This window comes from Hevea brasiliensis, chromosome 6, assembly GCF_030052815.1.
Source record: "Hevea brasiliensis isolate MT/VB/25A 57/8 chromosome 6, ASM3005281v1, whole genome shotgun sequence".
NCBI classification, from domain to species: Eukaryota; Viridiplantae; Streptophyta; class Magnoliopsida; order Malpighiales; family Euphorbiaceae; genus Hevea; species Hevea brasiliensis.
The window spans coordinates 57,416,796-57,443,047 of NC_079498.1; the positions used below are offsets into that span (position 1 = coordinate 57,416,796).

General features: G+C 33.1%; 1 protein-coding gene across 2 annotated transcripts; it reads right to left on the reverse strand.

The window, feature by feature from the left end:
- Positions 1-2,836: 2,836 nt before the first annotated feature.
- LOC110657130 (probable receptor-like protein kinase At1g49730) lies at positions 2,837-8,395 on the reverse strand. Of its 2 annotated transcripts, none has more exons than XM_021814216.2 (7): positions 8,121-8,395; positions 7,219-7,474; positions 6,368-6,420; positions 6,223-6,290; positions 3,520-3,630; positions 3,329-3,398; positions 2,837-3,237 (listed from the first exon to the last, which is right to left on the reverse strand). In XM_021814216.2, exons 1-7 carry the CDS (start codon positions 8,182-8,184, stop codon positions 2,939-2,941), a joined length of 921 nt encoding a protein of 306 aa, XP_021669908.1. In that variant the 5' UTR covers positions 8,185-8,395; the 3' UTR covers positions 2,837-2,938. The 2 variants fall into 2 exon arrangements, with proteins under 2 accessions (XP_021669908.1, XP_021669909.1); XM_021814217.2 differs by having other exon boundaries at positions 3,520-3,609; positions 8,121-8,381.
- Positions 8,396-26,252: the final 17,857 nt, after the last annotated feature.

A 26,252-nucleotide genomic window follows, 5' to 3' on the forward strand; every position in this document is an offset into this window, starting at 1 on the left:
ATAGATTTATGATTGATTAAAGTGTGAGCTGGAATGTTTTTATCATTTGATATCTTCAATTTGATTAATTTTGCTTTTATTTACCTTTTTTTAGCCATAATCAATTTAGTTCATAATTCATCCTTTGATTTCAATAGTCTAGATAATTACAGTTATTGTGTAGTTTGGTACTTAAACTAGATTCCTCGTAGAAATGATACTCTACTCATTACTTTATTACTTGTCATGATCCGTGTACTCATGGAATTTTGCACAATAGTGATTACTGCAATCCGAGTTTAGCAACCACCAACTATCATTACTATTACCAATTTCATGACTAGCCAGTAATAAGGTTTCTGGATCATCATTTTGAGCTACTCCAACAAGATTCATTTTGTTTTCTGATCTTCTAGCATGACACTCTCCACTAAAGTGGCCATATTTTTTGTAGTAATTGCAATGGATTTTTACATTTATAACATTGAATAGTAGAATTATACTAAGAAGATTCATTACCTCTTGTTACAATATGGTTATGAAATTTCTGCCTTCTTACCTCTATTTTTTAGGTCTCTTTGATTATGCTCTGTTCTGTTTGAAGTAATCTGCTTCTCATTCCTTAAATTTTTTTTTAGGCTTTTAATGCTTGCTTTATTGTACTTTGTGACCTTTCATTCATCCATATCTCACAAGCTTGTAGATCATTAAAAGTCATAATATCAAGATCTTTGGACTCCTCGATAGTTATTGCCATATAATCAAATCAATTTTCAACATCCCCAAAATTTTTTCACAACATCTTCTCCTTAGTTTTTTCATTTCATCTTATTGACTATCTTCTACATTTGTGAAAAGTAATCTTGAATATTTTCGTATTTGCCTTGCTATATTAGCTTGTATTGTCTTTTTAAACCTTTCAGTCTTGTTTGTTTAACTATGTTTAAACCTTCATATGTTTTGAATTGAATACTTCGTGCCTCTTTTATTGTTTGGGCATGAAAGTTATTTTAGGGATTGTTAACTCAATGGATTGACAGATCAAGAATAAGGTTTTTCCCGTTAAGCGAACGATCACAAACCAAATGTTTTGTTTCTTCGACTAATGGTTTTTCCTTTTCAACAATGCCTTTCTCCAAAATTTTTCTATAGCCATTGCTTTTCAAATATAATTTCATCAAATGTTTTCACATTGCAAAATTATTTTTTCCATCGAACTTGAATATTGTTGATTGCACCTATTGAACTTGTTGCACTCCTGTGCTTGAACTCAAAGTCATCTTATAGTGATTAGCTTTGAGAACAGATGTTGGCAATTAAAAGAAAATAATTGTCTAAACCTATTAAACTTGTTGCATTCCTGTATTTGAACGCAAAACCATCTTATAATGATTGGCTCTGATACCAAATGTTTGCAATTAAAAGAAAATAATTGTCTAAATAAGCTGAATTTTTAATTAATCCACACAAACAATCAAATAATTTACTAATCGAAAATAAAACAAATACAAAATACTGCTCACATACTTGCATAGAGCTTTCCTTTTTCTTACTAGCTCGTTGGTGCTAACACACAACTTTTCCTCAATTTTCTTATTTTACAATGCTAAGAGTGATCCCTATATATAGCTAACAAAGTGGAGGTTTAAAACCAAAATTGTCGACCCACCAGCTAGCAATTTGCTGGCATTATAACATACTTAAGAAGTCCGACTTTACATTGCCCACATGTAGCCACAATTTTTTTACCAAGTCATATAACTTGGTTGCAGCTACAATTCTTTAACACTAACTGTTCTTAATGGTTGAGAAAAGTTTAACTTCTAACACCTTTTAATCGGTGCGTGGTCAACCTAGACTACCAATAGTTGCATCTCAAACATCTCGAGTACAATGGTGCCACCCATTCAATTCGCTCAGCCAATCATTGATTTGTACAAATTGAGGCTTCAAAGCCTCATATTCTCTCGTCATCGATTTACCTCATCGTAGCTCCATTTATGTCACCATCAATCCTAGTCTGGAGCGGGCTTGACAATGAGCTTGATGGCACCTCCCACTCACTCTATCACTGCCAGAATCACGAGTTATGGCTAGTGGAAGCTCTAGCCACACTATTCCTCTTTTTGCCTATGATTATCTTCGTTGATTTGTATTTGAGTTTGTTGAGTTAGCATTTGTTTTATGATTTGTTTCTTATTGTAGATCTTCTTTAGGGAGATAGAAACAGGGAGAGACACAAATAGAGGACACAGAGAAATGATGAGAGAGAGAGAGAGAGAGAGAGAGAGAGAGAGAGAGAGAGAGAGAGAGAGAGAACAGCAAGGGTATTATAGGAATAAAATTTCTTTTTCTCATATGACTCGCTTGATCAGTTTAATATGCTGAGAGAATGAACAGATGGATTATTTAGTTTATCGAATCAAATCTTAAAATAATATAATTTTTAAAATACATGAATTGACAATAAATAAAGGGAATGTGGATGAACTAAATTGTAATTTCCATTTTTTTTGCTATATTAAGTCCCTATATAATGGAGAAGTTCTAGCTTAGCAATTGTACAACGGGCAACGTTAAGTCATAATAAAGATAGATCATTTTCTTTTATTTTTTTAGGGAAGTGAGAGAAAATTGAAATGAAATTACAGTTACTTCGTTATTCGTAGAGACATTAGAAGTGGACGAGAAAGAGAAGGTAAGTTTGACTTCCTTTGTAAGGAAACTTCCAAACAATGCCAAAGAAATTATTTTAATTCTTTAATTTCTCTAATTTAAGCATTTCCTTTCCCTTGCACTTGTAATTTTACCCAAAGGAGGCAATACCTAAATTCTTAGCATTACAGAAGCTGTGGTATAAAAGGAATAGCAGCACTAGCACTACATGAAACGTTCAATTTGGATTTCAACAATAAGAAGAATTTCGTATGGATGAAACTAAGAAGTGCATATACTAGTCTCATGGGATATCTACCTTTTTCTGCAGATACAGAAATATCCGAGGAATGGAAAATTTTGGGTTATCTCCAGATTTTATACACAATCTTGCTACTGCTAGAAGATTTTTAAGCTCTCTAGAGTCATAACTGTTTCCAAGATCTGGGTCTATCATCTTTTCCATCGAATTACGAAAACGAGATCCTTGGATCCATTGGATTAAATCAGTGCTTCCTTTCTCGGATGATTGACCGGTTATTAACTCCAGGATTAGCACACCAAGCTGGAAAATTATGTTTCTACAACTTTGATTCATACAATCTGCAATTAGAGTTATTAGACAACTTTAAGGTTAAAATATTCAGCAACATAAGCTCGAAGATTTCCTGAGAGGGTGATGGTTAGAAATCACCTTCTGCACATGAGGCACGAGGCATGGTAACATAATTTCCAACAGAACTAAGAGGGCCAACACTGGAGAGCTGTCATAACAAAAGGATGGTCATTCATTAACTATACGAGGCTTCAATGAAGCCCAATATCAAAACAATATTCAAAAGTAGCACTAGTAATGGGAAGAGAAGACAAGAAAAATAACCTCACCTTTGCAGTAAAGTTCTCATCTAGCATGATATTACTTGAGCTGATGGAAACCTGATATATTGGTGGGTTGCTAAAGAGAAGTAAATACTCCTGCAATATAAAGTAGACAAACTACAATACTTTTAAGTAGTGCACACTTGAACAATATCATGCACTAAAATCTAGTTTTATACATTATATTGCTGAATGATTCAATGGATGCCACAAAGTCTAACCTCTTGTGTGAATAATGGTTTTCTATGGTTTCCTAAAGTATGATATGGTGATGCTACTTGTTTATGAAGATTGTTACTAAAGAACGGTGATGTTGAGTTGTAAAGTGATGGTTCTTTAACCATGATTTTACCACATATTTTTAAACCATCAAATCAGTGGTTTTAAATGATTTAAAATTTTTGTATTCTAATTTTATACTTACATAATTTATAAAATTCCAATTATATCATATTTTGTTTATTTATAAACGTTCATTATCCCTCATCTTCAGTCTCTCCTTTTGATAAAAAATCTTTAGTCTCTCACATACGTCAATCCAACATAATCTCTCACATCACAGGTCCTCCACAGCCCCTTCTCAAGCTTTGGTAAGTCTGCAATTAGACTTCAATACCCCTCTCTACTCTTGCTCTAGCCACCAATTTTGGGTATGGTTATAGTCCAAACTCATCACAAATGTGATGCTTCTATTTGATTGTTGGGTTTTTTTTCTAGCTCTTTTATTACCTGGCTCTTGAATTTATTTTCTTGTTTGTTAGCGAGTGATTTCATTTTGTATACCTAGGTTATTTCGTCTATTTTGTCAATTGGGTAATCAATACTGAACTCTTTAGTTCTAGGAAAAATTTATCGTTTTTCAAATAGTGCAAGTAAAGTTTAAAACAACTCTTTATATATTTAAAATAGCAATAAGGGTATTTTAGTAATCTTCATATTTATTATACCATACCATACCATCTAACCAAACAAGAAAAGATTATTAAACAATTCTGTATCATACCATCTTTCCAAACATGTTAACAATAAAACCATACAATACAATACAGTACAGTATGATACGATACATTAATAAACCATGTTGCACTCAATCCAAACACAATGTAAAACATAAACTAACTTCTTGGTTGGGTGGAACCATGGAGGCCACAAAGAGCAGATCCAAGATATGCAAGCAACTAGCTTAATGAGGATATAGCGAGTGATGAATTAAAAATTTAAAAATAACCAGTTAGAAGTTTGAACAGCTAATTGTTGAAAAGATTTGCACAATATATTATCTCATATCTCTCATAAAGATAAACTCTGAAAGTTTATGGAAAGACATGCTCCACTTCTCACTACCAATTCCTAGCACATAGTGAAACAAGGAAAGAGATTCTATAAATCTTGAAATTTGGTGGATGTACTTTAGCTTTAAGAGCCAATTTTACACCTGGTTCATTATTTGTTGCTTGAGCTTAGTTTTTACGCATTTTATAGACAATTGATTTGACCATCAAGTTGTTAAGGCATTACAATCCATATTCAAGGTGCACCATGATAGGGGAAGTAACAAAGGGCCTGGCCCAAGGACATTTCAAGTATATTCCAGAAGGGGGAAAATGAACTTAAGTAGAGAAGAAGAGGGAACCAGTAATCTGTTACTGGAAGAAGATTGTTCAAGAAAATTATTAGAGGAAGAAGCAGGAACAGTGACATGTGGAAGAGAAATTGTGGAGGGCTTAAATTATAAATAGTGTAGATGAGTGGCAGTAGGTGTGGAGAAAATTGTCTTCTTTTTGAAGGGCAGGGGATTTCCTCATGCATGGGATTTACTTTCTGGGGGCTTAGCCTATTCTTGTTCTTTTGTTTGTTTCTGTTCTTAGCAGTGTTTGCTTATGATTTGTGAACAGTGAATTTGATCCATTTAATTACAGAAATCATTCCTTACTCTATCATATATATATATATATATATATATATATATATATATATATATATATATATATATATATATATATATATATATATCCAGCACAGGAAAAAGAAAAGTGGCAATGAAGTCTTACTTTTTTGATGTATCAATGAACTGGATAATAGGGCTAGCGAAATCTTACTTTTATCAGGCTTATATTGATGCTGGATAGGCTTGTTGGCTACCTAATATGAGTCTATAAACCAGCTCTAAAATTACTTACCTGGAATTTACTGCTGAGAATTATTTTACATATATATATATATATATATATATATATATATATATATATATATATATATATATATATATATCCAGCACAGAATTATGTTTTTTATCCTAGAATAGTTTCCAGTTTAGCATTTCTGCCCTCCATAACTTAACAGAAGTAAATTTTTTGGAGAGAAGGAAATGAAGATGGTCATGATCACAGTTTATGGAAATTAAATCCGTCTTAGATGAGTAATGGAATCTGCCCTATGAATTTTGGAGAAACTTGTTAAATGTAATATTCAATTTTCCTTTTTTTTGAATAGTAATATTTGCATTTTAATTAGTCAATTCCAGGTAGATGGCACAGCATAAATAGTATTTTGTTACCAAGATTAGGTTTAGTTAACAACTATCATTTCAATGAAAAAATTGAAGAAACTATTGTGTGGAGTGACAAATTTCAAGGAGTGTAAGCATAAAATTATGCTGCAATTAGAGTGTGGTTTCGGAAGATAATGCATCACATGCGAGTGACTTACCAGTGCAGCTGCCACCCCATTGGCTATCTGTAACCTGGTATTCCAATTCAAGGGAGTCTTAAGAGGATCTGCCAAGAGCCATTGATTTGTGAGAAAAAAAATTTAGCAATCATATATCACTTACTAGTTGTGGTATGGAGCTTACCATTTAGATGCTCCTTCAAGCTTCCATTTTCTATATTGTCAAACACCAACAACCTGAAAAGTTTGATAATACAAGGATATAAAATAAGCAAAGATAAAAATAAAATAAAAATACACTTAGAATGACCAGACCAATGTTAAAAGAAGAATTTTTCTTTCTGCTCATCTTAATCGAAGCATAATCATACCATGGAATGTGATCTAATCTAGAATGAACATCAACAAATAATTTTGAGATTGTAATCTTTCTTTCCCAAATTTCCCTTGCATTATGACGCTCAAAAAATTTTCACGAAATTGAAACTACCAGTTGCATACTAAACGTAGGCATAAAACAGATATTAGTGACAAACCATAACACAAGCAAGTGATAAATGAACCTGAACACAAGGTTAACACAAATATTATTTATTCCACGTTGAGTGCTCTTCAGAAGGCTATTGACAGTTAGCTGGTTATACATATCACATCATCAGGATTACCTCAAAGAATCTTTCAGATAATGGAGAAACTGTATCTTAGACCAGCCTCCTAACATTATATGCTTTGTAGGTTAATAAACAGTCACAATTCCATTTTTTCTTTTCTATTGATAGGTAAGATTCAAACCTAACATACAGTCAATCCACCAACATGTAGCACCTTGCTGCAGAGACTCTCGTTCCTCTCTCTCTCTCTCTCATGCACAAATGCAGACACACACAAATGCATGCATGTGCATGTGTCAACACTTGTTTCCAATCTCAATATTTTCTACAATTCACAGGCAATTGAGTAGAATGAACTGTAATCCTTTTCTTCAACAAGAAAAAGAAAGAAAAAGAAAAAGACAATACAGGAGTGAAATAAAACCTCTTAGGACCAGTGGAGAAGCCTTTAAGTGCAAGAAGGTGACGGTGATGCAAGCGCCCCAAAAATTGTACTTGCTTATAAAAAACATCATTTCCTTGATTTAGATCTTTTAGTTCCTTGACCAGAACAACGTCACCATCTTGAAATTTGGCCTTATAAGCAGTCCCATTAGAATCACTATACAGTATCCTATGAAAACCGTCAGTTGCCCTCTTTATATCTTTGTATGAGAAGCGCCTGACAAACGATACTGGGCCTACAAAAACGACATTTTTGACGATACAAACTACAATTAGCATCTCAAAACTGTCATTATTGCTTGCACAATTACAAAATCTTAAATAAGATTTAGGGCTCTAAAATTGATCAGTCTCAAAACTCAGGTCTCAGTTTTTCCATTATCACCCAAAAATTCACACTAATGCAAGAAAACCAGAGTTCATAACTAAATACTTCACAGCAAAGGATTTCCTTGAGACAAATCACAATCACATCAGCACATTCGAGGTCAAACCCATCAATTCTTAATTAACTCAATCACAGTCAATTCAGCAACTTAAAGCTCTAGAAACAGTATAATTTGGATCAAATTATCCGAACACAACAGCAAAAAACACAGAATTTTATCAGTCTCAAAACCCAGTTCTTAATTTTTCCATTATCACCCAAAAATTCACATTTATCAGTCTTATAACTAAATTCTTCACAGCAAAGGATTTCCTTGAAACAAATCACAATCACATCAGAACATTCAAGTTCAAACCCATCAATTCTTAATTAACTCACATTACAGTCAATTCAGCAACCTCATGATCAAGAAACTGTATAGTTTGGATCGAATTATCAGGAAACAACGGCAAAAAACACAGAATTCAGAAACTGGACAGTGAAAATGATGATACCAGAACGAGATCGGTGAAGCCAAGCAAGGAGGTAAGGCCTGATCTTGCGGATGAGACGATCCATCCCAATTGAGCAAAAACTGCGCGAAGAATTTCAGTGGCTGCACGAAGCAGCACATTTATAGAAAATTCTTCTCATTTCAGTAACGACTTTTGCGAAGTCTCTACAGATTGTCTCTATTTTGTTACTTATTGGATCTGTTAGTTGCTTGTACTTGTTCACTGCTCTGTTGGTTTAATTTAGATAATTATATTTCAGTTATAAACAGTTGAAATTAATAAACAAAATGGAAAAATTATATCTCTTGTCTACACACAGATTATTCAGTGCCTCTCACCGTACATAAGATTCATTACTGAAATTTTAATTTTATAAAAAGTATTATTTATAAGTACTTATGAAATATTTTATAAAATTTTCCTGTTTATAGTGTACAAAAATCAACTAATCAGAAAATTTCAATAAAATATTTTATAAATTTTTCTTGTATACACATATTACAAATAAATAAGAATTAATTCATTATATAACTTTTTTTTATTATAGTAAGAAAATCATTTATATTTCTATTTTATTATTTATATTTTTTATTAAATAAAAAAATATACATAACCGTTATGCAAGTTTTTTTTTTTAAATATAGGATAAAATTGAAGGGTGATATTTGGCAGCTTCCCTTTATTTCTGTGCATTGTCTGCTGTGTTGCTTGTTGGCCCAAATATTTGCTAAAGGTCAAAAAAAAAAAAAAAAAAGAAAGAAAGAAAAAGCAGCTCAAAATTGACACATGTTGCCTTCGTTCCCCAGCTATTGACACAATTAATTTTTTCTTCTTTTTAAACAAGCTGGAAGGAAGAACTCATTACAGCGCTCACAACTATATTATTATTACATTGAAAAATCAACCTCTTAATGCTCAAGGACCATGCCAAACTAAGCCTCTCCAATAAAGCTTTCATTTCTGCTGGCTCCACAGATGCTCTATCAAAATTGACAGAGAACCCAGCTACCCAAACACCACAATTATTACGAATAAGACCTTCCCCAGTGGCCAAATTATAATTCACCAACGCCGCTCCATCAGTTTTCAATACAAAACAAGGTGGGGCTGCAGTGACCAATGAATCCAATCAACAACTCTTCTCCAAGGCATAACCTTAGCATGCTCAAGTTTTAAATAGGCATAACAATAAATTTGCACTCTCTGCAAAATCAGATTAAAAATGCTATCTTGAGACACACTCTTCATTTCTTCTATTCCAAAAGGACCAACAAGTAGTCCCAAATATAGAACACTAAGAAAAGCCACTGGAATGAATATCGGCAGACTTTAAATTTCCAGTTAACCAATCTACCATACAATCACTTTCAAAAAATTGCTACCTGGCATTGTACCCCACAAGCAACTAATCTCTTAATAACAACACAATCTCATAACACATGGAGCAAAGTCTCATTAGATGATATGCAAACTGAGCATAGAGCTGACCCAACAACATGTCTTCTTCTCATTTCTTCATTGGTAAGTAAGCGACCATGTAAACAAAGCCAAAGAAAGCTCCTAATTCTTTGGGGTCCCTTCCACTCCTAAGCAACTTTCCAATCCACACTAGATAAACCACTATCTTTACAAGAAACCATGTTATAATCACTCTTCAAGGAAAAATGCCCATATCTAAAATCAGCCAAATACACACCAACATTCCCCCCCCCCCCCCCCCCTAAGAGTTTGTTTAGATTGGGTGAGGAAAGTGTAAGTAATAGAAGAGTAAGAAAAGATAAGGAAGAAGAAAGGTAAAAAGAGTTATAATAATAAAAAAATCTCATATTTGAGAAGGGGTGAGTTAATGGAAATGTAAGGAGAAATAATGCATATTCTTTATATTTGGGAAGAGGTGAAGGAGGGGTAAATTTAAGGGAATATATAAATAGAAATATTCATAATTCTCAATCTCTCTCTCTCCTTACCTCTCCTTACAGCCTAAATTGGGGTGTAAGAAAAATTGAGATTTGAGGGGAAAGGGAGGGTAAGACTTGCCTTTACTTACCCTCACCCTCCATTAACTCACTTCTTCCCAAATAGGGATAAAATAATTACTTATTCATCCTTACCTTTATTTACGCCTTTATCACCCTCATCCAAACAGAACCTAAAGGAGAAAAAGGAGAGACAAATTCAAGTAAATTGAGGATACTAATCGACAAATAGTAAGAAAAAGCTTGCCACTTCCAACCACCACAATCATTCACATGATCACACACTTTAAAATCTAAAACAGAAGATGGAATTTCTAAAACAATAATGCAACAGTTGCCATTTTTCAATGTCGAAATATCTATCCCTGACAAAATATTCTAGTTAAGAGTGAGACTTCACTAACAAGAGAGTGGCGATAAGAGGAAAATATGTTCATGTATGTGTAAATTGAGGATACCAAACGACAAATGGTAAGAAAAGCTTGCCACTTCCAACCACCACAATCATTCACATAATCACACACTTTAAAAAATAAAACAGAAGATGGAATTTCTAAAACAAAAATGCAACAGCTGCCATTTTTCAATGTCGGAATATCTATCCCTGACAAAATATTCTGGTGAAGAGTGAGACTTCACTAATAAGAGAGTGGCGATAAGAGGAAAATATGTTCATGTATGTGTGTTCAAAATGTATTTAAGAATGAACAAAAAATGTTTTATTCTTTAGAAGTTTTAAAGAAGTTGTCTTGGGCAAAAAGAACTTTAGTAGTCAAAAGACAGACTTTCAGCAACCGAAGAACCTTTTAGTTTGGATACCATTTGGGCAGAATCGACTCAGACAGTCAAAAGTCCCTCGACAGAGAGAGTATAAAAGGGATCTCAGTTCATTTCTAGCCTAAAACACTTAGGTTTCTTTCTTTTCTCTCTCTAAATTATTGGGGCATACAAGGAGCTCTTTGAAGAGATTTCCTTGGCTCTTTGAAGATCTGGAGATGGATTCTTCCATTTAGAAGTGTGAAAGAGTAGATTCAAGTTTTGAAGTTTTGGTTCTTTTACCTCCAAGCTCCAAGAAAAGGGGTAATCTTCTTTTCTTCTTGATCTAATAGATAGATCTAAGAGAGTTGATGAGAAATTAGGTTTCTAAAGCTTTAATTTCATGAAAAGTTGTTTAAGTTAAGTTTTTGATGAAGTTTATGCATGTGGCTTTAGGGGGAAACCTAGGATTTGAGTTTTGATGAATGTATGTGGGTATTAAGCATGTTTTGATAAATGTATATGGGCATTAAGCATGCTTTCCAATTGTTCTAGGCCCTAGAGATGTGTAAATATGATGAGATTATGTTTTGGAACTTTGAAATGAGTTTTGAGGCTTTTGGGAGGATCTACAAGTTTTTGACTTAAGGATTTTGAGAATTCCATGGTTTGGCTGCCGAAACCTAGAGGTTCGATAGCGAAAGCTTGCATTTTCTCAAAAAATCTAGAAGCTTTCTAGGTTCAGTAGCCAAAGTCCCAGATTTCGACAGCCGCAATGGCTACAGCCCAAAATTGGGTACCTAATGCTCCAAGGTTTGACAGCCGAAACCCAAGGCTCTAACAGCCGAACTTGGTTATGCCTTCTTATTTTCTTCTTTGATTCTAAGTTTCCAAATCCTAAAGGCCTAAAATAGGATGTTTATGTTACGTATAGAGTTTTAAAGCCTTGTATAACACTCTAGGGTTCGATTTTATAAGATCCGGCTTGAGGGACTCAGAAGAGTAAGGTCCAAGGATAATTGCCATTTAAGTAAGGAGGTTGATAAGCTACAAAAGGCGAGTAATTCTAACTTTAATAAAATGAAACTATTTACAGGTAGTTTAATGAGCATTGTCGTCCATCATATCATATTTAATTAGGATGTATGTATCCAGAATACGAAGATATTGCATAATTGCATAAATTACTGTTGGTGCATTGATGGATATTGGATAACCCATTACTCCCCCCTTGTTATGTTATGTAATGTTATGGATCCATAAGTAAATCCTAAGGGGAGATCTTAGCGTTGCCTTTCAAGGGAGATCTGATAGTTGCCCCTGGTTACATAACACATGTCATATTTAAAAGGAAAATTTAGGGAGTTATTAATGATAATGTTTATCTTTCGTGAAATGTCTGTGATGTGAAAATCCATGTGAACGATGCATTACACATGTATGAATGAATGACACAATTAATAATGATTAGTTTCAATTAATAATGATTAGTTTACTCACTAAGCTTGTGTAAGCTTACCCCATTCTCCTAACCCCCAGGTGCAAGGTTGCAGAGCTAGAAGAGTTCCATGAAGAGAGAGCATCAAGGGTAGTATTAGCCCTTCTTATGTATAATGTATGGGTAGATGGGCATGTAACTTATGAATGGATAGCACTGTCCTGGTAATTTAAGGAAAAAAATGTAATAATTGTTTAAAGTATAATGATGTTTATGTTGTGTAAAACCTTTTGAGGGTATGCATATTAAACCATTACACTTTAGATCTTATGTATGTTAAGGTTCAAATTATGAACCATTTTTATGTTATGAATGTTTATGTATGGATGAAAAGACTAAGGTGTAATGGTTTGATGTATGTTAAAATGGTGAGATGTAGGAATATATGTAAGTTTTATAGGTTTTAGGCTTGCTATGGGTTTCAGTAGCCTTAAGTTGACCTAATCTCTAGTGCCAGTAACGGTCCCTAGTTTGGGTTATTACAAAGTTGGTATCAGAGCTCTAGATTTGATGAGTAGACCTAAATGCTAGAAAAAGTGTAGAAGAAAGGTTTTCTAGGAAGTTCTTTAACCAGCACAGTTAGGAAAATACAAGTTCAATAGGGTTGAGTCCCTATATGTTATGTGATGAATGTATGTGAATGTTATGTTTGATTATGTATTGTGTGTTCATGTGTGTCACACCCTACCCCTCTGTAAGGCATAACATGATCCCGTAGTATACCTAATGAATTACCAAACTTTGTCTACTGATAACCCATTAAATACACTACAAGGGATTTTAAACCTTTTCTTATTTCCTTTTACAGTGGTGAGCACTTTTGACAGATGTTAAATTTTTTTTTTTTCTGAAGGGAAACCAAATAACAGATCTAAATATCAATAATTTCTGTAAAAATTTTGGCAGAGTGCTATCTGTATTTTGAGTAAGACAGTTCTTCATTAACCTGTAAAAAAAAGCACTTCCAATAAATTTGTTCAATCCCAAACTCTAGTAATAGTTCAACACAATAAATTTCTCAACTCAAATCAACATCAATTTTCTAGTGTTTCTAAAAAATTGAGATAAGAGAAATATATCACAATATTTTTATAGACCAAAATAATTTACAATTTTAGTTTACAACTGCTCAAGACCAGTACAATATATACATACAGAGCACATACATTACAACAAAACTACAAAAATATGGTATACTCAATATACCCGGTGAAATCTCAAAATGTAGCACAAGCGGTCTACTCTGTTGCTTTGTCCGTCTGTCTACCTGCGACAGCAATAAAAAAGCTATCACTAAGTCAATGTCTCAGTGGTGCACAATATTAAGAAAATACAATTTAAAACCATAAACCATAAACCATGAATCATATGAACTGTGGATACTTAAAATCATAGTTAAATTCAAAAGACAGTGAATGTCATAAAGAATTAAACTCCATTTCACAATATCACAATAAATATCAATAAATCACACACATAGCTTAATCATGTTTCCAAAGTCCAATTTGTCCCAAAAGCCGATGGCTAGTGAGGAATAACATAACTAGCTAGCAATTATATGAGTACTCATCCTATTCGTCCTCAACTGGCACACACCTCAACACTTCAGCCAGAAAGGGAATTCAAAGCCAATTCATCCCATTAGACAAGGCGAGGAATTCAATCAAATATACATGATAGCTGTAGTTTCAAACCATTTGCAATATTTTTTAAGCAATAAGTATCCATCAAATTCCATTCAAACAATTTTCTACAATTTAAGCAATAACATACAAATTGTCATAATTTGTTTCAATTGAAAATTCAAAAGAAATAACTATTGTGCACAAACCTCTGAAGTGTAACCTCTTGGCCCTGACTCAGTATTTCCTTCCCCTTCCCTGAGTCTTTGCTAACTGAAACACACAATTTAAAGTATTTCAGTACTCATTTAAACTGTCTCTAACAATAAGGTTCAATAATTAATTTATTTGATACTATTGCGTTCCTTAGTCAACCTATAATGTTGACCCTTAATGCACTCTAGGGGAATAAATTTTAATGTTACTAATATGTGACATTTTATAGTCCTTTAGTGTTGATACATGTTACCAAATTCATTTTCAAGTGTATTGCATTTTATTGCAATTTATCGGATTTCGGTATACTATTTTGACCTAGCCGGATGACCTAGTTTCCTCAGTTTTTGGGTTCTGGTCTGAATTACAAACTTGTAGGTCTATGTCTTAGTGAACTTTTGCCACAAATTTTAGGTCATTTGGGGTTTACTAGACCAAGTTATGGTTATTTTACTATTGCTGGACAGATTACACTAAAGTGGCAAACTTAGGTCATTTTTAGGTCATTTCCGATTCTGGCAGTTTTTATACCCGAATTTGTGCAAGTATTTTAACTTGCTTATGGTCATTTCTGGGTTTTTGTGTCTTCATAAGAGTTGTAGTTCTATGTCTAAGCTATCCATGATATAAATTTCAGGGCAATTGGACTTGCTTTGAGTGAGTTATGGCCAAAACACTAACTGCTATCCAAATGGTCAATTTTCAGGTTTGCAAAGTCACTAATCCGGATTTGGTCAATTCTCATGTCACTTTTTGGATAGAATTTAGGTAGGCTTTCTTCATGAAAGTTGGCACGTTTTGTGCCTAGTTTGACCTCCAATTGGCCTCATACTAATTGGAGTCACAAACTTAGGGTTATAGGCTCATTTGCACACTGCCCTCTACATGCCTCTCAAACACCAAATCAAACACATATTTACCAACTACATTTTCACTTTCCCAAACCATTCTGCATTTGGCACTAACTATAACCATTCATTTCTTTACATTATAGGTCAACTTGGACAGAATATAACAACTTCACAATACACCAAATGCAATCATAACTCACAAAGTCCAAATCCAATAATATATACACATAAACACTCTTAATTATTACACATAACTTCCATCATCAAATTGCACATTTATTCTCTACTCAATCATACACATAAGCTGCCACTTTTAGTACCATAATTCAACAACCTTTTCATGAATTTAGACACTTCAATCTTCATCATGAGGCTGCCAAAACAATACACATACATATCAAACTTCCATTTTCACTTTTCAACTTACAATCACACTTTATACATGGTAAATCACTCCTATACATATAAGTACTCTAATTAACTTCGTTAACCATCAAATTCATATAAGAAAAAACCACTTACCTTACACTTCCATGGCTGCCCAAAATGGTACACTTCAATAACTCACCAAATCTCATAATTTCTTCCATAATCTAACAATCCACAACCTCTATAACAACTTTAATGAAGAAACAATGGAAAACAAGCACTTACCTGTTTTGAAGCTTGTTAAAACTTCTTCAAATCCTTCCCTTTTTGCTGCCACACTCTTTTCCAAGTTGTATAATCCAACTTTAGTGAAGGAATTTAGGAAGAACAAAGCTTGATCATGGCTAGATGAAGGTGGAAAATGGGGTGGCCATGGGAGCTTCCATGGGAGTTGGTTTCAGCTGGTTATGAAATGAGGTTGAAGATGAAGTTTAATCTGTCCAAATGCTTAATAAGGTATCCCACAATGTAAGTTAGTGGAGCACTAACTTTAGGAAATGATTCATTTATTCAAAGTTTCCAAAATTTGCAATTTTACCTCATTTATTTTACTATTTAAATTATGTACCACCACTTTAATTTTCATGATATTTTCAAGGTTTAGTATCATTTATTTTTAATGAACATTTAGGTCAAAAGTCAACTCAGGGTGTCAATTGACCACAATGCCCTATTCGGGTTGTATTCTCGATTTTTCGGTGACACCAATTTTTATCGGTTTCTCGATTTCTCGTTTTTCTTTGTACTAATTAATTAATTTTTTTTTGACATTTCTAATGTCATTTATACTTCAATAGATATTTATTTAAGTCTTAAAAATATTTTCTAGGGTTCTCCGCAGTCCAGGGCTAGTCAACAGTCCACGCCGCAACTTTCCGGTGCGGTCACCAATCGCTACGGTTTTCGACTCATTTAACTTGGTTACATTTCATTGCTATTATTTTTCCTTTATTTTTTTTGTATTTTTCTTTCTTGTATTTTATTATTTTATGTCTCCTCACTAACATTTAAATGTAGTTCTAGGCATCCTAGCTGTCCGGACAGACACTGGTCACTGGAATAGTAAAACACACTACCGAACATAGGAGTGTTACCATGTGAATGTACATGAACTTTTTATGTGCTCAAAACTTCTTGTTTGCTTTAAAAAATGCGAGGTTCAAGACGGTCCACTAGGTTGACTAGCACTCCACCTAAGAATGAAGGTATGGGAACACTACTCACTAACCCTATTTTTAAGGAGAAAGCAATCAGAGGTGGAAGGGGAGAATCTTTAAGAGGTCCTAGAAGGTCCTTTGAAGTTATCCAGGAGACTGCTCAGGCACCTAGAATGTCTGTGGATGTAAGAAGGAGTTCTTATGGCTTCTCCTAATAACATGAGAATCTCAAGTCTTCTAGTGTGGGAATGATGGGAGAAGATAATTTTGTGGAGGGAGGAGATGAGTCAAAGTTTGTATCTCTTACACAGCTAGGACAATACCCTTAATAGGGAAGTTTTGGTAACTCTAGGTTTATGGGCTACCCCCAATATCCTCTTTTTATGCCTTACCCACCTTACTTCCCACTGTATAACCCATATCCCATGTACCTTCCATAGTAGTACCCCCAAAGTTCTTCTACCAACATAGGAACTTAAAATCCCATAGAGGGAGTAGCAAGAGAGCAAGTGCAGCTGCCACCCCCTGTAGTTCCAACAGTTCCTACACAAAAGACTGGGGCAAGTAATCAAAATAAAACAAAGATGATAGATGATACATTTGTATTATATAGATATTTTAAAGTACATTTGTATAATATTTCATAGCATTTAGATAAGTAATCTCATGCATAATCATCAATTTAACTAACTTTTGTAAATTCCATGATCAAGCTTTGAATTTTATGTTTTCTGTATGTTTTCAGGTGTTTTGAAGAAGTTCCAAGGCATAGGAGCAAAGTAGAGAGCTTGGAAAGGCCAAAAGATTAAGAAGTGTTGCTGATACACCTTACACGGGTCGTGTAAGCAAAGCCACAGACCTGTGTAACCTACTGCCAGGAGAAAGCCAAAGAACCAAGGAAGAAATAAAGTACACGGGCCGTGTACCATGACCTGTGTAAAATATGGAGACTCATGTAACCCTCTGTCGGGCTAGTCTCAAAGAGTTCCCCAAAGTACAAAAGTACACAGGCTGTTTAATCAGGCTCGTGTAACTACCTAAGGTCCGTGTAAAGTCCTATCCCGGTACAAGATATAACAATTCAAGCTCCAGCAAATTACATGGCCCTGGACCATGTACTTGAAGGAGCGAAAGCATAAAAATTGTTAGATTAAAACATTGAATTCAATGATTTTTTCTAGGGTTTCATGCATCATGCCATATCCATTATGTACCTAATTGATTTCAATGTTCAATTGTATATTAAAACTCTTTTAAGATGTATTAGGATCTACATTTGCCATTTAAGATTTTTGAATTAACAAATTAATTCATTAGAATCCTAGATTAATACATGAATATGTGTACTAACCTTTTGATGCACTGTAGATGCGATTGGTACCTTTGGGAAGCACCTAGGACCCCAAATGTTGTCCCTCTAGCTTGTCCACACTATGATCAACAATGGAAGCCCTTAAACCAGCTTCTCAAGCCTTGCCAGCCAATTAGAAATTAGGGATTTGCCTTTAGAGAGGTTATAGATGTATATAAGACACTAGAAATAATTTTTAGCAATTTTAATCTAAGAGAATATGGGCAATTCTCTTTGAATTGATGAGAGAAGAAGAAGAAAAGAGGAAGAGAGCATAGAGGTGGCGGCAACTTTGAGAGAAAAATCAGAATGTGTGTTTTATTCTTTCATTCTTTCCCTTTTATAATTAGGTCATCACTTAAAACCCTTGCCACATGTCATCACCTGATTGCATCTTAATTTTAATTGAACTAATCATATTAAGCCAAGTGTCAAAGCTAGATTTAATCTTGACTTTGATCACCATGCATGATAGGAAGACAAATGGCAAGCTTATATGGTGCCATGAGTCACCATCTCATGTGCCACATGTCACCCTGTGAAATGACTAAATTACCCTTTTGTTTTAATTTTGAGTTCTCAACCTAAAATAATTATTTCTCCTTTTCCAATCAATTTATATCAAATATAAATTAATTAATTAATTAATATCTATTAATTAATTTTTCATAATTAAATTCATATTTAAACACTTTAAATATAAATTCAACTTATACTATACATCCAATAACCTAGATTTGGCTTTAAGCCATGCTAGGGACTTTGCAATCTTATTGCAAACTAAACCTCTTTAATTAATCAATTAAACTCTTTAATTAATCAATTAAATCATATTTTACTTGGTGATTATCTTGTGTATATGTGTGACTTACTAGGCTCATCAGTAATTGGAAATGAGATATGATATTAACTTTTAATATCATTAGAACTCTTTCTTACCATAAATGATTTCTCTAAATCATTTTAGGCATCTCATAGATCATGGTTGACACCTAGCATAGCATGCCATGGCTACCCAATCAGTAATAAGGAATACCTTTAAATGAACCTAAAATCATATATTACCATGCACTAGAATCTCTCTATTACAAAATCCCAATTCGAGCTGGAGTCATGGCTTATGTCAAACTCCATTTGCTATGAATATTATGTTCTCTTTTAATTCCAATTCTTGATTAAAAAGATTTTCTCATCAAAAACTCTTTTCTGATTAAATCTGTCTGTCCTTGCTAGGAACTTGAAACATCAAGAGCAATTAAATGAATATAGGATTTTATCCCTATTTACTTAGGGTAACAGATTCCATCTTGATCAACACCTACCTCCATATATAACTCTACATGCTCATATACCCATACACAGTACAAGTATGAAAGTAGTATCAAACTCAAACCACCTATATACAAGATAACTGTGTTATCTCAGGTCTAAAGATTATATACAATGATATGATTTATGATAATGCATTGAAAAGAGTAAACTCCACGTGCCTGTCATAAGTGTCACTAGTTCGACTTACTTATCATGCATAAGTGCCTATCATATTTGTTATATGGCATGAGACTCACCATTCCATCTTATTTACATCTCATATAAATAACTTAGGAATAAACATGATTACAATCTTTCTGGACAAGTCATATCCTTATTGTGAAGTATCCTCAATTGTGAACCAATTTATGATACTTTGTGCTAGAATTACTGTCACTCATATTCTTAATAACTTAAGAATAGAATTTTTAATAAAATATCAATGGACCTTTTCTATTACACATAAATATATTATATAAACGAAAAAGTGAAAATGCCTTTTTATTAATAAAACATGTACAAGATACATACTAAATGATATGCTCTAGGGCATCCTACTAACAATCTCCCACTAGCACTAGAGCCATTCATTAGAATATCTTAGACCCATCTTCTCAAGATGTCGGTCTAACTGACCTTGTGACATAAGCTTAGTGAATGGATCAGCTGGATTTTCAGCTGATGCTATTTTCTGCATGGCTACATTGCCTTGCCTAACTATCTCTCAGATAATGTGGTAGCACCTTTCTATGTGTTTGGATTTCTAGTGAGGCCGGGGTTCCTTAGCCAAACAGCCTCTCTTGCAGCATCTAATGCAGCAATGTACTTGGCCTCTATAATGGAATTAGCAGTTGTACTCTGTTTGGAACTCTTCCAACTGATTGCACCTTCATTACAAATGAACACGAACCCAGAGGTAGACTTTCTATCATCGATATCTGATTGAAAATCAAAATCAGTATAACAATCCAATTACAAGTCACCACCTCCATAAGTCAAGAATAAATCCTTAGTTCTTCTCAAGCACTTAAGGATATTATTGACAGCTATCCAGTGTTCCAAACCTGGATTGGATTGAAGCCTGCTAGTCAAACTAATAACATGTGCTATATCCAGCCTAATATACAACATTGCATACATCAAACTTCCAATAGCCGAAGCATATGGAATCCTGGCCATTTTACCTCTTTCTTTAGGTGTCTTTGGAGACATCTCTTTAGAAAGGTAGATACCATATCTCACTGGTAATAATCCTTTCTTGGAATCAAGCATATTAAACCTCTTTAACACCTTTTCTAAGTATAAACTTTGAGATAAACCAATTATTCTTTTTGCTCTATCTCTATAGATGTAAATTCCAAGAATATATGTTGCCTCTCATAAGTCTTTCATGGAGAATGTATTTGACAACCATAACTTTACAGCTGTCAATATACCTATGTCATTATCCATCAACAAGATGTCATCCACATATAAAACAAGGAAAGTGATAGCACTATCACTAATCTTCTTATATACACATGGCTCATCCTCATTTTTGATAAAACCAAATGACTTAATGGCTTCATCAAAATGGATGTTCCAACTCCTCGAAGCTTATTTCAACCCATAAATGGATCACTTTAGCTTGCATACCTTGGAACCATCTTGGGATTCAAAACCCCTAGGTTGTTCCATGAAAATGTTTTCTTCAATGTATCCATTGAGAAAAGCTGTTGTGGCATCCATCTGCCAAATCTCATAATCATAGTATATAGCTATTGCTAATAGAATCTTAATTTATTTAAGCATGGCAACAGGCGAAAAAGTCTTCTCATAGTCGATACTTTGCCTTTGGCGAAACCCTTTCACTATTAGCCTTGCTTTATAGGTCTCTACCTTTCCATCTGAACCAATTTTCTTCTTGAAAACCCATTTATTCCCTATAGGTACAATACCTTCAGGTGGGTCAATAAGATCCCAAACTTGATTCTTATACATGGGATCAATTTCGGATTTCATAGCATCAATCCATTTTGAAAAGTCTATATCTGATATAACTTCTTCATAGGTAAGTGGATCATCTCCATGATCTACTTCTTCATGAGTAAACAACTCTTGTTCTTTTTCATGAAAAAAACCATATCTCACTGGTGGGTGAGATATCCTGGTTGATCTGCGAGGAATTACAGTAGATGTTTCATCAATAGGTGTAGGTTGACTAGATGAATCTATATCCATTTGATCTATTGGTTGGTCAGAATTCTCTAATTCTAACTCTATTTGCATCTCTACTTACTACAACCTTTTGTGATGTAGGAAAATAAAAATAATATCCAAAACTCTCTCTTGGATATCCAACAAATCGACATTTTTCTAATATAGTTTTCAATTTATTAGTGTTCAGCTTTTTGATATAAGTTGGATAACCCCAAATCTTAACATGCTTAAGACTTGGTTTTCTTATATGCCATATCTCATAAGGTGCAGAAGAAATTGATTTTGATGGAATCTTATTCAAAATATGCAAAGCTGATTCTAATGCAAATCCCCAAAAGGAGATTGGCATATCAGTATAGCTCATCATACTACATACCATATCTAATAGGTATGATTTCTCCTTTCAGATACACCATTCAGCTGTAGTGTTCCTGGAGGAGTCAGCTGGGAAACAATGTCATGCTCTTTCAAGTATTCATCAAATTCAGTACTTAAGTATTCACCTCCACTATATGATCGAAGAGTTTTAAAATTTTTTTTTGTTTGATTTTCTACTTCAGATTTAAATTCTTTGAACTTTTCAAAGGATTAATGTTTGTATTTCGTCAAATAAAAATACCCAAACCTTGATTTATCATCAGTAAAGGTAATAAAGTAATGAAAACTACCTCTAGCCATTTCCTTGAATAGACCATATACATCACTATGTATTAGCTCCAAAATATTTTCAGCTCTCAGTCCTTGTCCAACAAAGGGTGATCTAGTCATTTTGTCCTAATTTTCCCCCGGGTCTAGGACTCCTAGTTGCAAGAACCGCAACTTCCCAGAAGGTTACCCATCGCTAGGGCACTGGCTCATTTAACTTGGTTGTATTTTATTTCTAAAATTTTTTTCTAAATTTTTCTTGTTAATATTTGAGTTAATTATGGTTTCCCACTTCAGTTTAAATATTTTTTCAGACGTTCTAGCTATTCGGACTGACACTGGTCACCAAAATAGTGGAATGTACAGAGTTGCTACAGGGAGAGTGTTACAATACAAATGTAGAATCAGGTTTGGGAAGTGAAGTATAGTTTGTTAAATGTGTGATTGGTTGATGCTTAAAAAATGTGTTAAGGGCAGTATGTGTTTTAGGCTATAAATGGAATTGTGTGACTCCAATTGGTATGAGGCCAATTGGAGGTGAAACTAGGCACAAAATGTTCCAACTTTCATGTTGGAAGCCTATCTAAATTCTGTCCAGAAAGTGACATGAAAATGGACCAAATTCGGATTGGTGACATTTCAAACCTAAAAATTGACCATTTGAATAGCAGTCAGTATTTTATATATAACTCACTCAAAACAGGTCCAAATGACCTAAAATTTATACCGTTAGAAAGCTTAGACATAGGGCTACATCTTTTGTAAAACCTAGAAATGACCATAAGAAATTCAAAATGCTTGTACAAACTCGGGTATAAAACCTGCCAGAATTGGAAATGACCTAAAAATGACCTGAGTTTGCCATTTTAGTACAACCTGTCTAGCATTGGTAAAATGACCATAACTTGGTCTACTAAACTCCAAATGACCTAAAATTTGTGGCAAAAGTTTAATAAGACATTGACCTACAAGTTAGTAATTCTGACCATAACCCAAAAACTGAGAGAACTAGGTCATCCTGCTAGGTCAAAACAGCATATCAAAATCCGATAAATTGCAATAAAATGCAATACACTTGAAAATGAAATTGGCAACATATACCAATACTAAAAGACTATAAAATGTGACATATTGGTAATATTAGAATTGACTCACTTAGAGTGCATCAAAGGTCAACATTATAAGTTGACTAATGAAAGCAATAGTATTAAATAAATTTAATTATTAAACATTATTGTTAGAAATAATTTAAATGAGTATTGAAACACTTTAAATTGTGTGTTTCAGTTAGCAAAGACTCAGAGAAGGGGAAAGAACCACTGAGTCAAGGCCAAGAGGCTACTCATCAGAGGTTTGTGTACAATAGTTATTTCTTTTGAATTTTCAATTGAAATAAATTATGACAATTTGTATGTTATTGCTTAAATTGTGAAAAATTTGTTTGAATTGAATTTGATGGATACTTATTGCATGAAAAATATTACAAATAGTTTGAAACTACAGCTATCATGTATATTTGATTGAATTCCTCACTAGCTTGTCTAGTAGGACGAATTGGCTTTGAATTCCCTCTCTAGCTGAAGTGTTGAGGTGTGTACCAGTTGAGGACGAATAGGATGAATACTCATATAATTGCTAGCTAGCTATGTTATTCCTCATTAGCCATTGGCTTTTGGGACGAATTGGACATTAGAATCATGATTAAGCTGTGTGTGTGATTTATTAATATTCATTGAGACATTGTAAAATGGAGTTTAATTCTTTATGGCATTCTCTGTCTTTTGAATTTAACTATGATTTTAAGTATCTACAGTTTATATGATTTATGATTTATGGTTTTAAATTGCATATTCTTAATGTTGTGCACCACTGAGACATTGGCTCAGCGATAGCTTTTTCATTGTTGTCACAGGTAGATAGACAGATAGAGCAGCAGAGTAGGCTGCTTGTGCTACACTTTTGGGATTTTGCCGGGTATATTGAGTATACCACCTTCTTGTAATTTCTATTGTAATGTATGTGAATTGTATGTATATATATTGTACTTGGTCTTGAGTAATTGTAAACTAAAGTTATAAATTATTTTGGCTTGTAAAAAAAAAAGTTGTAATATATTTCTCTTATCTCAGCTTTTGGAACTAATGGAAATTGATGTTCAATTGAGTTTAACAAATGTTGAGAAAATTTATTTGTGTTGAACTATTATTGGAGTTTGGGATTGAACAAATATATTGGAAGTATTTTTTTTTTTTTATAGGTTTTTGAAGAACTGTTTTATTCAAAATACAAACGGCACTCTGCCGAAATATTTACAGAAATTACTGATACTTCATATTTGTTATTTGGTTTCACTTCAGTTAAAAAAAAATTTAACACTTGTCAAAAGTGCTCACCACTATAAAAAGAAATAAGAAAATGTTTAAAATCCCTTGTAGTATATTTAATGAGTTATCAGTAGACGAAGTTTGGTAATTTATTAGGTATACTACGGGATCATGTTATGCCTTACGGAGGGATAAGGTATGACAATATATTATCCATTTACCTATCTTATATGGTAATTATTATTAGTTTATTGCCATATTACAATATTTATATCATTAAATTATATGAGTGATTATCATATAAATGATTATAATTTACCATATTGTTTATACTATAATAATATCATTTGTTAATATTAATTGATATAATATTTTAATCGACCCATGTATTAGTTTACATTATTTAATAATATTATTATGATATCATGTGATATTGATAATCCTATATTTGTTATTAGTATGCTAATAATGAAAACTAATATTATGGATATTACAATATTCACTTCCATAAGATTGAACATGTTATTACCTATTATCTATCCTGGTGATAATAGGGCAATTCTTGGACTAGCTTTATTACCCCCATAACTAAACATCTTCATAGGTAAAATTTATATGATCATCTGTGGTTATACAATTTAATTATAGCTTGTATCATAATATAAGAGCCTTAAAGTAGTTATGTTTATGCAATTGACTAAGTGTATCGTGAATTTTAGATTATGTGTTAATGGTTGTGGTTTTGAATCATTAAAAGATTGATCATTCTAAAATATACATCTAATATGTAATGTATTAAATATAAAAGGGTATTATAAGAAGCTTGAACTCTATTAAGAAATTCAAAGTTATGAGTTAGTTATGTATATGTATGTAGTGAGTATCTTATACGAAAGTTTGTATTAGATTTTCGTTAATTATGCTTGTTGTTATGAGATTCACCTTTATGTTAAAGTAATGTTGAGGAAATGTAAAGGTTAAACTAATTGCCTATACTTGTAAGTGTTGATTTTAAACATTTGTTGAAATTCATGAGTGTTATTTACCTTTTTACTTGTTAATGGGAAATTTTATGTGATGAGAATGAGTTTCAAATTATCATAGTTATGTCAAAAGAGGGTACATTATAAGAATAATTATTGAATGTACATGGAAATATTGAGGAATGACTTTGAATTCATAAGACTCTAAAATGATAATGGTTCTTTAACCATCCGTAGTTAGTGAAATTCTACTTATGTTAATCATGAATTAAAGAATCTTAGAGTTGGAAGTAGAGGTTAGCATTCGGTCAGTTCATTTTCGAACCGAACTGAATTGAAATAACCGATAATTGAAAATCTCATAAAATATAGACCGAACCGAACCATTTATTGGAGAAAAACTGAACTGAACTGAATTAGTCATTATCAGTTCGGTTCGATTAATGAAAAATTGAAATTTCATTTTTTTTTTATTGCCAAACCTGCTTTGACCTATAAATTGCATATTTGCATTTGTTCACACTTCATACTATACAATTCATATAAAATCAATTGGGTAGCATCAAATAAACAATCAATTTAATAAAATGCCACTATGCCAAATAAACCATAAAATAAATAAAAGTATAAAACCACTAAATCAAATAATAATCCAAGCACCAAATGGCAAACCATAAAACAAAACATAATTGAAATAAAAGCTAAAATAACGACAACCATACTCTAAATACAATCTAGTTCAGTTATCATTAAAATCAATAAAATAACATAATAATTAAATACCAAATCTCCAATAAGATAAAAATTAAATATA

What these genes read in the sequence shown, in the direction of transcription:
- LOC110657130 (XM_021814216.2), bottom strand. Translation starts at nt 8,184, where the DNA reads ATGGATCGTCTCATCCGCAAGATCAGGCCTTACCTCCTTGCTTGGCTT. An exon ending in CTTGAAGGAGCATCTAAATG is followed by an intron (nt 6,291 to 6,367) that starts GTAAGCTCCATA and finishes GGCTCTTGGCAG; the next exon opens with ATCCTCTTAAGACTCCCTTG. An exon ending in ATGGGGTGGCAGCTGCACTG is followed by an intron (nt 3,631 to 6,222) that starts GTAAGTCACTCG and finishes AAAGTATTGTAG; the next exon opens with TTTGTCTACTTTATATTGCA.